We start from the raw sequence: 13,388 nt of genomic DNA, 5'->3' as shown, positions 1-13,388 counted from the left end.
GTGCTACTTATACTTAGCAGCTGTGGAAGTCTTACATTCTTTATCTGAAAAATTCAGTAAGATAGTACCTATGTCACAAGTTGTATGAGAGGATTAAACATGGTTGTTCATTTTTTTAGAGAGATTTTTTGCTATAGGGCATGTGTGCTTGCCGGAGAGACAGAGACAGAAAGTGAGAAATCACTCCCCCCGGGGACGGCCACGCTGAAATCCCTTTTCCATACTCCTCTTGGGATCTTGGACATGCATGCACACCCGCCCATCATGAGTTTTAAGCCGCCAGGTCTGAGATTCAAACCGTGGATGACTACGTGGGTGTCCAGCGATGTAACCCTTGCCCTATCTGCTGGTCCCATAGACCTGATTTTTCAAATGTTACCACATAGGACCAGCCTGTGCTGGTGGAGGTGGCTGCATCCCACGTGGCTGACTATGTGGTTCAAGTCCCAGCTTGAAGAACACTGGGGCATGCCTATTTGTGTGCCCAAAATCCTGACAGGAGGAGAAACAGAGAAGGGATTGCGTTGTGTGACCATCCCCTGTGGAGAGGATGCTTTCTCATTTTCTCTCTCTCTGTGTCTCTCTCTCCAGCAAGCACTCATGCCCTCTAGTGAAGTGACATGAAATAAATAAATAAAATAAAGACAAGACAGCTGTCTCTGGCACTGACTGAGTTCCAAATATCAGGTACTTTGAGAAGTGCTTCTCCTATATCATTTAATGTTCAATCTTACATCTCATTCCCAGTGTACATGTTAGGTTGAGGAAATCGGCAGTCTTCCGCTCCCTGCCCCCCTGCAGCAAAGAGTGCAAGGACAAGGAGGCAAGCCGAGTTTACGAGGAGATAGAGAAGTGCCCCACAGACAGAACAGACCCTGGGAGGTTAGCAGCCCCATCTCCTTCTCAGTCCCCTTTTAATTCTGTTTTAGATCCTTTGTTTATTCTAAAAATGTGCCCTTTGACCTCCTCCTGATTTGTTAACGCTGGTTTGCTGCAGGTCTCATGCTGCAGGGAATTCTTTCGTCATAATACAGACTGTCATGTATTCCCTCCTCACAGTTTCTTAGGGCTCCAGGCTAGTTCCCAGATCTCTGGCCAGCCAAGGCTGTCATCCTTCACCGCTCCTGACGGACCATGCCTAGTAAGTCGGTTCATACTCCTGCACGTAGGATGGCCCAGAACTGGGTAGTGCATCTTACCCCGATAAGGCACTCTGAAAGGAAAACTTAAAAAAACCCAAACAACTGAACTAGTTACGTGAAATGGTTTTATTAGTAATGCCGGGTAAGAAAAATGTATTATTTCAAATGATAAAATTTTCTTCTTAATATTTTTATGGTTTTTAAGTACTATGTCTTGTTTAATGACCATATAGCTATTTGTGATGAATTTAAAGTGTAACCAGCTTTACAAAAGGTTTATAATTGGGACCAGCAGTTAGCGTAATGGCTATGTTGCTGGACTCCCATGTAGTTGATCACAGTTCAAGTCCTGGACCCGGTGGCTTAAACTCACGCACACGTGCGTGCCCAAGATCCTGAGAGGAGAACAGAGGAGAAGGGATTACGGCATGGCTATCCCCCCTGGGGGATGATTTCTCGCTTTCTGTCTGTCTCTCTCTGTCTTCCTGGCAAGCACACGCACCCTATAGCAAAAACCGCTCAAAAAAAAAAAAACAAAAAAAAAAAAAAAAAAAAAAAAAAAAAGAAAAGAAAAGAAAAAAGAAAACAAAAGAAAAGCTTTATAATTTACCCATATAGTTAGTCTTACAGATTTGTTTACACTTTCTGCATTCCCTTATGGCTGTTCTTTTCAAAGGGCTTCATAAATCCAATTTGCTATCTACTTAAAATTCCTTAATTAAGTGCAAACAAGAAATATTAAAATATGACACTTTATTTGGCTTTTTTGGGGGGGAAATCATATGTTTTAGTAGGAGAAATTGAAAAAGGGCTAGGTGGAGATGTGGAGATTCTGAAATGTGGGGTAATTTTGAATTGTGCTTATGGTATGCCGGACACTTGGCATACCCTGTTAACACATTGCTACGTTATATGGTTCTGAAGGGATTAAATGGTAACCGTAGTCTATGTCACGTATTTAAAACAGTGCTGCACATTGTAAGCTTTTGATAAAAATAGTCATTTTTGTTTCATGCATTTCAGATGTGTGAATACAGCAGATACTATTTGTACCCTCAGAGTGTGTACAATCTAGCAGTCCCCTAGAAGAATTCAGTCATTCCTAGAAGAAACAGCTACGCTAAGCATACCGGCGAGGCCGCACAGCTAGAACCAAGGGAAGCTGTTATTCTGGGTAGTGGAATTTCTTCTTTTCTTTCCTTTCTTTTTTTTGAAAGAGAGAGAGATTTTTTGCTATAGGGTATGTGTGCTCGCTGGAGATACAGGGAGACAGAGAGCAAGAAATCACCCCCAAGGGAATGGCCACACACCAGTCCCCTCTCCTCCATTCTCCTCTCAGGATTTTGTGCACACACATACATGTACCTGGCATCAATTTTAAGCCACCAGGCCTGGGACTCGAACCTCCGTCGACTTACACTGTGTGCTGGTCCCTGTAGTGGGATTTCAATCTCTGGTTTTCCTCCAGTCCTGCAGCCCCAGACACTGCCCCGTCCTGTGTCTGCAGCCTGTCCCCTTCATGCCATGTCGTTGGCACTGTTGCTCTGGCCAGCTCTGAGTACCTCTCCTTCATGGTCACATGGTTTGTCGTATCCTGAATTAGGCATGGTAAGTGACTGTGTGTGGTTCACCCTGAACTTTCCTTAGGCGTTGCCCATGCGTATGTCTGTTGTCCAAACCAGACGGGCTCAAGGAATTGGAGGGGACCCTGGTCCATGCAGTGGGTTGGGCGCAGTGTATGTTAGACCAGGCATGGGGGCTTTCACCTGAAGAAGGGTGCCCACCACAGGAACGAAAGGCACTGCGCTTTCTCTGCTCATCCTACGACAGGTAAAGGGAGCGGCACAGGTAAAGGGAGCTGCGTGGCAGTAGTGGAGCCGCAGTAGAAGGGAGGCTGGAACCTGCTGTGCACTCGAAGCCTCAGGGGCTTGGCGTGACTGGAGTGGAATGTCAGGGGAGGCTCTGTGAGGAAGGTGGGGCTGCAGAAGAGAGCTCCGGTTAGGCTGTGGGGCCTGTGTACCCCGCAAATCGAAGGAATACGCCTGGGAGTTGGAACTGTACCCTGTTGGTCACCCGAGAGTGTGGGGGGAGTAACTTGACAAAGTGGCATTTTTTGGGAGACTCTTCATGCTTCTTGGTCTGCAAGAGCCTGGAGACCCTACTCTGTTGAGGACTTGGGAGGAACTAGAGACAATAAATAACCAAGGAATCTGGGTGAATAGCTGAGGGAGTTGGTGAAAACTGAAGTCATGCCAACACATTTTAATGACAAAAAGCCCCTTTTCCCTCTGGTGGAGTGGCAGAGGATAAGCCCCAGCCATCTGCTGCTATCTGGGAGGGGAGAGGGGAGGAGAGAGCAATGGAGGAAAAGAGATTGAGATTATCTAAGCACTGATAACTCACAAAAGTTTTATCAGGAGTAATAAAAATCATGTTTTCTGCATTTAAACAAGAAACCTGTTTCTGTTATCATAAGAGCTGTGTCCCTTTAAGTGTTGACTGAGTTATTCTAGCAGTTTCAGGGAGTTGTGAAACATTTTAGAGGGAGAGGCTTATTTTATTTTTTAAAGTCACCAGGAAAGCCAACACCCTCAGACTAATTTAACTCTGCCGAAGAATAGACTGAGAGGCAGGTTTATACATAGAAACAAAAAAGCTTATGCTCTCAGGGTTTGTAAAAAGTTTTTTATATATAAAGAATTATTAACTTGATTTTTTTTATTATTATTGCTTTTTAAAAATTTGCTTCAGGACATGAGCGAGAGTGAGTGAGCGAGAGAGAGAGAGAGAGAGAGAGAAAGAGAAAGAAGCCACCAGGTTTGGGATTTAAACCCTGGTCAGCCATGTGGGAGTTCAGTGCCCCAACCACCATGCCATCCGCTGACCCCAAAAGCTCTCTTATTTTTATGGACTACTTCTTATTAAGAGGACCGACCATATGTTAAATGACTGCCAAACTTGTTGTAATTTGACTGCTTAAGTATCTGCAGTCTCCAAGTTCTTATAAGTTAGAGAGAAAAGTCTCTCAGACCATTCTGAAGACAAGAGAACTCAACAGGTTTATTGAGCGCCACCTGCTGGTTTGTTTTAATGGACCAAATAGGTGGTGCTTAGAAATGTTTATGAATTTGCCTGAATGATACTGTTACAAAATTATGAGGCAAGACGATAATAGGAATTTGGATTATTATTAGTAGTAGCATTTAAAATAATAATTTTGTGTTAGCATTGGACTGTGGGAAATGCTTTTGGTTGGAATACACGCATCTATCCATTGCCTAGGTAGACAGGTTCATTTTAACGTTTTATCTTCTCTCGTTAGCCTTCCTAGTCTCACTGGCCAATTTTATTCCCATTTCTCTTTTTCTATTCTGTTGTGCCATAGTGCAGCCTACCTTCTGAAGGTAGGTTGTTGGATTTTTTTTTTAATTAGCCATTAGTTTTATCCAGCAATATCAGACTGATCCAAGTCAAAAGTTTTTTCTTTCTCTCCTCTCCTCTCCTCTCCTCTCCTTTTTCTTTGCCCTTCTTTCTTTCTTCCTTCTTTCCTTCTTTCTTTCTTTCTTTCCTTCTTTCTTCCTTTCCTTTCCTTCCTTCCTTCCTTCCTTCCTTCCTTCCTTCCTTCCTTCCTTCCTTCTTTGTAGAGGTTTTTGCTATAGGGCACATGCGCACTCACCAGAAAGGCAAAGAGAGAAAGTGAGAAATCACCCCCCAGGGGGGATGGCCACGCTGCAATCCCTTCTCCTCCATTCTCCTCTCGGGATCTTGGGCACGCACACACATGTGCCCGGCGTGAATTTAAGCTTGAACCATGGTTGACTACATGGGAGTTCAGCGACATAGCCATTATGCTAACTGCTGGTCCCTAGGTCATATTTTTCTATGCAAAAATGCATCGTACGTTTTGTCAGCGACCCAGTATCTTCATTATTAGTATGGGGTCATGAGTAGTTATTTTTAAAAAATTGTTTACCATTCCTTACTCTAGTTAATTGTTTGGTTTTCAGAATGTCCCACATTCCTCCAGAGGTGGCCACTTCAGTCTGGCTTTTGTGTCCTTGAGACACAGCCCCGTCATTATTTTGAGCACTGCCTTATTTTCTGTCAAAACAAGATGCTCTAGGTTCATCTCTGTCCTGACACAGACTGGGGATCAGCCGTTTCTCCCAGGAGCCTCGTACCTTTTTAGTGAAGAATGCTAATGGTGATCAGAATCTGAGCTCTCGGCGTGTCCGCTGCTGCCGGGTCTTCCTTTCTTGTGTGAGACCTCGATGGCACTGAGCTCTAACTGCCGTGAGTTTCCAGAGACAAAGACTTTGCATTTGAGTCTATGAAGATCCACAGCCAACTGCCCATCATTGGTGGGAAAACTGTGAATGAGTCCTTTCTTAGGTACTGTAATAATTACCACCTCATGGAAAGGTAATACTGGGGATAATCCTCAGTATTTACTTCCCTCTTTAGTTTCACTTTTACCATCTATGTGGTAGATGGGAGTCTTATTATTTTGGTACATTGGGAAGTTGACTGAAAACTTAGATGTTGAATGAAAGGTAGTTATTGGTACAATTCCATAATTCCACCACTCTGCAAGAATATCTTTACAGAAATATGAGGAGACTTCAAACTGTTACGGTAAAATGAAAGTAGGAGAGGTTTTTTTGGTACAGAAATTTTTGAAATGCATTTATGACTTCTTTATAATACACATTTTCCATGTACTTTTTAAAGACTTGGTGTGTTTTTTTTGTTTGTTTTGTTTTGTTTTTTGGCTTTTCAGTGTTTAGTTAAAATCATCTTCTGCTCCATTGGCTTTTCAGTGTTTAGTGAAAACCATCTTCTGCTCTACTGTGCTGCTGGGCTTAAGTTTTGGCCACAGGGTGGCATGGTTTTCTTTTGAGCCTTCTTGTTGCTAAAATGGAAAAGAAAGATACTATAAATAATAAGACTTTGTTCTCCTAATTTTAATGCTGAAATGACCTGTCTTTTTTGGTAGTGTGTTATTTTTATTATTTAAGACGAGGACTCCGTATGTTGTGGTCCTCCTGCCCGAGCCTCCTAAGTTGCTGGAAATGCAGGCATATCACTGAGCTCTACATTTTTAGGATGGGAATCGAACTCGGCCTCCTGTACAATCTCATCCTGCCAAGTAGGAGCATCTCCCAGTGTACACTGCTGTGGCTGGGGCCTTAAGTACCTTAGTAAGATTCACATAATTTTAAATCTCACTGCTTCAAAATCTTGTTAGTTTATAGTTACAACACAAATGATAAATATTTATAATGGGGAGCGTAATAATGAGGACAATATTTCACAGAATATGTTGGAGCCATTGGCTTCAATTTAAAAAAAACAAAACAGTGTATAAAAAGTACTAGAAGAACATTTGCAACCAAAAGATAGACACCTTACCTTCCAAGTAGCTGTAACAACACGGGCAAAGTTAGTGGCATAAGGTTGTTTTGTTTTATGTTTTGTTTTCCTGATTTCAAGGGCTTAGTGGTGGGGGTAGATAGAAAAATAAAATAGGGATGTCAGATGTTCAGGAGACACAGATCCTATACTAATAGCTTTAAGAGTATTTCCTTAGATAGAGACGTGCATGTTCATTCCAAGAGTTTTCAGATATTAGTTACAGGGGAGAGAAGGACATCTCCCTTACATAGCCGAGGGTACGGGGTGCAGTGTGTCTGAGTATGACTTTGTAGGATAGTGGGATTTAAAGCCGGATTTGCCTGGAGCCTAGCTCATACGTACCCTTGGCACTGTATCCTTTCCAGGTATGCTGACTAGATACCTTGCACCTTTGCTGAAGGATATGTGGACTTGGTAGTGGTGTGTGGGATGTAGAATTTAGAGATTTATTGCTGCAACTGGAACGTGCAAGTTAGCTATATTTAACATACCTCCTTTATCTGCTTTGCTTTATTTTTTGGTTTTCTTGAATTTCTCCTTTCTATAAAACGCATTATCAAGTAAATAAATATATAAACACTCCACAAATGAATTTAGTGGCTTCTCTCATCCTTTCCACTAAAATAATAACTTAAACTGTGTTTTTCAGGTTTATTCTGTATCATCACTGCTTAGAATATTGCCTGATACTAGAATGAGGATACAGCTTAGATGATATAGTTTATTTCTCTTCAATATGATGTGTAATGAAGGTGGGCTTCCAAGAAGAACTTTCATAATGCAAACTTGCTGTATCTTTTACTTTTTTTTTCTTTTTTTTTTCTTTTTTTACATTTTTCCACATACATTTACTTTACGTATCAAAAGTTTTTGCTCATACTCCACAGTTCTTGACAGATAATAGATAAACAGCTTTTAGAATTTCAAAAAACTGAATTTTAAAGGTAACTTTCGGGGCCGGCAGATGGCGTGGTTGTTAAGGGTGCTGGACTCCAACATGACCAACTGCGGTTCTAGTCCAGGACCTGGCGGCTTGCTTTCTCACATTCTCTCTCTCTCTCTCTCCCTCTCTCTTTCTCTCCCTCTCTCTCCTTCCCTCCCTCTCTGGTCAAATATAAATAAATAAAATAAATTTAAAAATAAATGATAACAAAAAAGATCACAAGAGACTGAAAAAGGTAACTTTCAAAATATTTGTTACAATTTTCTTTGTGAGTCTGTTGTATCTTTTTCTTGCCTAGGGCGATTGTGTTGTTACCGTGGTGCTCACTGAAGAGGATAAAGTTGAAGATGATGTAGTTTTTTACTTGGTGTTTTCGGGTTCCACCCTCCATCACTGCACAAGTACTCGGAAGGTCAGCTCGGATACGCTGGAGACCATCGCCCCTGGTACGTATTTGAAGGGGATTTTTACTAGGCTTTCCTAGTTCTTGAACATGGTTCATCCACATTCCTTGGAGCGCGAGGAAGAGTGAATCCGAGTAATGTAAATGTCCGGTTGTTACTTTAAGTACACAGTACTGTATTCTGCTTATGTTATGCTCGATGCACAAAAATCCAAATGTAACTAGAAATCAGTGACATGAAAGTGCGTCATCAACTGAAATCTAAAACTCGGATAAAAATGTTATTGTACTGGAAAATTGCGGTTTGGGGAAAACTAAAGCACACAGAGAAGTTGTTAAGTGCCCTTGTGGTTTCTATGGCAGAACTGCAGATTGGATTCCGAACTTCATGGTGGCAAAACTAAAGGGTGAAATACAATTAATGACACATTCCTCAGTACCTGTGATGAAATGGAAAAGCTCACAGATTCATCAAGAAGCCAAATTTTTGCCGAATTAAGAAATCACAGCTCTATGATGGAATGTATGCTTTATCACTGCTGCATTTATAGGCTTAACAATTATTTATTTAGTAAAAGTTATTTTTACTAAATATTTATTAAAAGTTTTTACAGAGTTGTGAAGTCATTTCCATTTCCATCAGAAAAGGCCGATATATTAATGAAGGTCTCTTGGCACTTTCTAGCATCTAAAAAGGTGTACTTTATATATGTATATGTATTGATATATAAAGAACTTTTTTTAATACCAAAGGATGGCATTTAATAAGAGAGAGAGAGAGAACCTTCTGATGGGATTGGTCTTACTGCTAGCCTTTTTTCCTCCATTTCTACAATTCTATCAATGTCCTGTCACATGTGTGGGCACCCCTTGTGGTTTTCAGTGCTCCAGGGGCCGGCCCTGATTCTCGGTCTGCCATGTGAGATCTGGCTTCCTCCTTGAGCTCAGTGCACTAAAAGCTATTGATTCGTATTCAGAGAGGAGTTTCTCTCCTAAATAGACCTTGCATCAAAATAAACACTTGACCAATTCTCATCAGAATTTAAGAGAGTACACTTTTAGGAGGAACCTTAAAAAATGTTGACAGCTGGGGACCAGCAGTTAGCGTAATGGCTATGTCGCTGGACTCCCACGTAGTCGACCGCAGTTCGCGTCCCAGACCCGGTGGCTTAAAACTCACGCCGGGCATGTGTTCGTGCGTGCCCCAAGATCCCAAGAGGAGAATGGAGGAGAGGGATTGCGGCATGGCCATCCCCCCTGGGTGGTGATTTCTCACTTTCTGTCTCTATGTCTCTCTCTGTGTGGCGAACGCACGCGCCCTGTAGTGAAAACCTCTCAAAAAAAAATTAATAATAATTGGCATTAAACCATTGAAAACTGTATTTGTTCTCTACTTGGCAAAAATGCCTTTAGAAAATATAGGATTTAATGACTGTAGATAGTACCTAGGAATGTTCTCTCCCTATCCTCCCAGTTTTTAGGGACAGGAAGTATAAGAAGGTAGTCAGGATAGAAAATGACTGCTTATTTAGTTATTTTTATTTTTATTTTTATTTTTTTTTTGAGAAGGGAGAGGTTTTTTGCTATAGGGCACGTGCACTTGCCAGAAAGAGAGACAGAGAGACAGAAAGTGAGAAATCACGCCCTATGGGGGATGGCCACGCTGCAATCCCTTCTCCATTCTCCTCTCAGGATTTGGGGCACACATGCACATGCACCCAGTGTGAGTTTAAGCCACCGGGTCCAGGACTTGAGCCATGGTCGACTACATGGGAGTCCAATCACATAGCCGTTACGCCATGTGCTGGTCCGAATAATGACTCCTTATTTTTACAAAGAGTATTAGATGCTCTTTTTGATCCTTTATGAAGGCTTTTAAAAACTAATCTTCTTTTTTTTTTTTTTTTTTGCCTTCTTACAGTTAAAAGCAGTAGTTATAATCCCATTCTGTTTTATTAGTGAAGTGTGTTAAGAGTAGTAGTTCTTAGGAAGGAGGTAAGTTTAGACTGACTTTCTACTTTATCTGCCTTTTAAATGTTCAGTGCTTTACAGTGAGCATGTTACTTACATAATACATTAACACTTTTTACGTGTTATTATTTTGCAGACACGTGTTACTACACCTGACTGATCTGAATTGGTCCGGTGTTCACACCTGGGCCTGCCATCCCCTCCCCCCCCCATTCTCATAGAACAGCACCCAATCCTGCTACTTGCACCAGCTGCTGGGCTGATCTGTACACTTTTTAATAAAAATATTTTTGAAGACTGAAAAGAATATCTTGTTTTAAAAACAAGCCCATCTTTGTGCTAATTAACACAAGAGACCAACTAACAGGTTGCATTATAAAACATGATGGTCAAAGTTTGCTTAGGAAGTGTCTGGTTAAAGGGTATAGTTTGCTCTGTAACATAGCCTGAAATGGAAGTACATCTCTAATAATGAAAGGTGTTACTGTTTTCATAAATGAAAATACCTCATTAATGGCACGTCACAGAAGATAAATCCAGCCCTAAGTCACCTTTTAATAAACCAGTCGTTTTCCACAAGAGATGAAGCTGAGATTTTTTTTGGGGGGGGTAGAGGTTTTTTTCGCAATAGGGCTCGTGCGCTCGCCAGGCAGAGAGAGACAGAGAGACAGAAAGCGAGAAATCACCCCCGAGGGGGATGGTCACGCCGCAATCCCTTCTCCTCCATTCTCCTCACGGGATCTTGGGCACGCACCCACACGCGCCCGGCGTGAGTTTTAAGCCACTGGGTCCGGGACGTGAACCACGGTCAACTACGTGGGAGTCCAGCGACATAGCCATTACGCTAACTGCTGGTTCCCAAGCTGAGATTTTTTTTTTCTTTTTCTTTTTTAAAAGACCTGTGTAAGATTGGTAAATAGTGTAGTGACATTTGGGTAGCCAAGGTAATTCTCAGGGATGGGGTGTTTAGTACTGTTTTACTGTGTTCACTTTTGTTAATAAAACTGAAGTTAGACCAAGGAAACAATGATTTCAGGATGCAAACAAGACAGGATGTTTAGTGGGTTCTGCAACACTATTTTTGTGAAAGGCTTCAGTGCAGAATCTTTGATAAAATGAAATCCTTTTTTCAATATGTCTATTATTTACTTTCAAAATTCATCGGAGAGGTTCTTATTGGACAGGAAAACTACCAGTCTTCATCGACTCAGAACTTGGCTCATTTCTTTTGTATTTTTCCTTTCTTTTTTACTTGTAAGGGAAAGTACTACATAAAGTAGATTTGTCATTCAAAAGAATATGTTTATCATGATCACACATCTTACTGCATTTAATTGTAGCCAGGTCTCAACAAATGGTTCTACAGCTACAGCATAATGTGTCTTTCATTTCTTGTGAACCAGACTCTAACATTGGGTGTCCAGAAATGACCAAACTCAATAGCATATTTGAAAATAAGTTATATCCCCCCCCCACCAATTTGCCCAAGGGTGTGTGTACTGGTGGGGGGTGGGAATGAAAAAGCACCATCCATGAGTGATGGTCTCACTTTAATCCCTTCTCCATGTCTAATTCCTTTCAGGGTTTGGGTACACATGCACATGTGCCTGCTGTGTTTTTCAAGCCACTGGGTATGGGACTTGAACCCAGCTGTTGGCTCTATGAGATCCAGTTGCCTTACCCACCATGCCATCTGCTGGCCCACTATAGGCTTTCAGTGGGCCTAATCAGTGAATTTAGATACCTGTCCCTGACAAAGTAATCAGTTTCTTTTATTTGTTTTACGTTGGGGCGCATGCTCTCACTAGAGAGGGAGGGAAAGTGACTTTTATATTGGGGGAGGTAACCACAGGTTATTTGACAGACACGTCCCTGGGGGAATGGCTATGCTACAGTTTCCTCTCTTCCATTCTTGGGACTTTGGGCACACATACATACACACTCGGTGTGGTTTCCAGGCTACTGGGTCCAGCACTCGAACTAGGGAGTCAGCCATGTTGCATCTAGCACGTCACCCACCATTCCATAATCAGTCAGTTTTGTATTGGACATTTTCTAATAGTCTCCTTCTTCTAAAATACTCCTGTCTCTAGAAGGATGCGACATTATGCTTTAAAAGGTTTAAATTGCAGTACTCGTGCTAGTGAGTGCCCACGGTGATGATACTGGGGAAACACACTTGAGAAGCCGTTGAAGGGAAGGTCTGTTACCTGCTGTCCCAGTTACAGTGTTAGGAGGAAATTCCGTATTTCATCACCTGAGAACTGAGAGCGCAGTACTGGAATCCTGTGTGTGCATTGAAACAGGAGTGATAGCCTCCCAAGGGGTGATCAATGACTTTGGGGGGAAGGACACAAAATCACTTAATTTGTATATAGGAAGCACAGATACACATGTGTGATAGATCTGTGGTATTAAAATTTCACGTGTTGGGGAAGAGGTGACTAGAGAGAAACATCTAATAAGGCTTCTCAGGGGGGATAATAATGAAAAAACACTGGGAAACACTGCCTTGGCTGGAATACAGTGGAGCGGACTTTTAGCATTAATTAGTTCTTTCCTCTCTTCCACAATGTCCATGAAATCCTGGTGCCTGCTGTTTTTTCACCTCATCTTAAATCGTCCTGTTCATAAAGCTGCATTTAACCAAATTTGCATAGATACCATGAGATCAGCCCAAATTAGCAATAGATGCATCCTTCTGCACATCATTTCATCTTCTAATGAAGCGAGTCTGAAGACTGATGTTCTCTTTAACCCTTCCCCAAAGGAAGGAAACAGACTCCAAATTCAGAAATACTTTGATGCCAAACTGAACTAGTAAAGACATTATTTTTATGTCTTCCACGTCTGACTGCAACCATATCTTCTCTCTTAGAGGATGACATCTCTATGGAACCGGCTTAGCTGGCCCAGCAAGCACTTTTAGGGTTCCTTTGTGGATGGCCGATGAAACAAAGTCCCAATTGTTTCATGCTCAGAAGAGAAGGCCCGGATGGGATGCGTTCCACTTTTAGCTCAATAGGAAATGAAGTCACTCTTGGGTCATGCTTCAGCAGCTTTGTTTATCTGCGGCAATATTTTGTTTCCATGGGCGCGGGTGCCTCATATAGTGAGTGATAAGGAGAGTGCAGGAAAGCGCTCTCAACCTCATGGGCACACACCTCCTGACCTGAGGGCTTAAAAAAGGTGTGGATTAGGTGACCTTAAGAGAACCATTAACAGTTCATTTTTTCTTTTTCTCACCTAGGTGCTTCTTTTGATTTTGCTTATTAATCACTCCCTCCCTTAATTTTTCTAGTTCTGTATTGCAAAGGTAACATTTAGCTCAGGATCTTTCTTGGGTCATGTTGGACAAACTTTTGGAAGAGTATTAGGAATCTATTTCCTCTGAGTTACTTGAACAGGAACTTTTACTTTTTTGGGGGGTGGTGGTGGTGGTGCATAGGGCTTATGTGTTCACTAGAGAGAGACAGAAAGAGGGAAAGTGAGAAATCACCCTCCAGGGAGTGCA

General features: G+C 41.9%; 1 protein-coding gene across 1 annotated transcript in view; it reads left to right on the top strand.

The window, feature by feature from the left end:
* The window catches only part of AKAP13 (A-kinase anchoring protein 13), a 231,889-nt gene that overhangs the window by 14,575 nt on the left and 203,926 nt on the right, over positions 1-13,388 (top strand). Inside the window, exon 2 of the mRNA XM_006142666.3 lies at positions 7,799-7,946. Within this exon, the coding sequence (XP_006142728.1) occupies positions 7,799-7,946 (148 nt within the window). The remainder of the gene's footprint in view (positions 1-7,798; positions 7,947-13,388) is intronic.

The sequence above is a fragment of the Tupaia chinensis genome, unplaced genomic scaffold (genome assembly GCF_000334495.1).
Source record: "Tupaia chinensis unplaced genomic scaffold, TupChi_1.0 Scaffold000078_1, whole genome shotgun sequence".
NCBI lineage: Eukaryota > Metazoa > Chordata > Mammalia > Scandentia > Tupaiidae > Tupaia > Tupaia belangeri.
The sequence above is the reverse complement of the archived record's forward strand: the minus strand, read 5'-3'. Positions and strand labels throughout refer to the sequence as shown.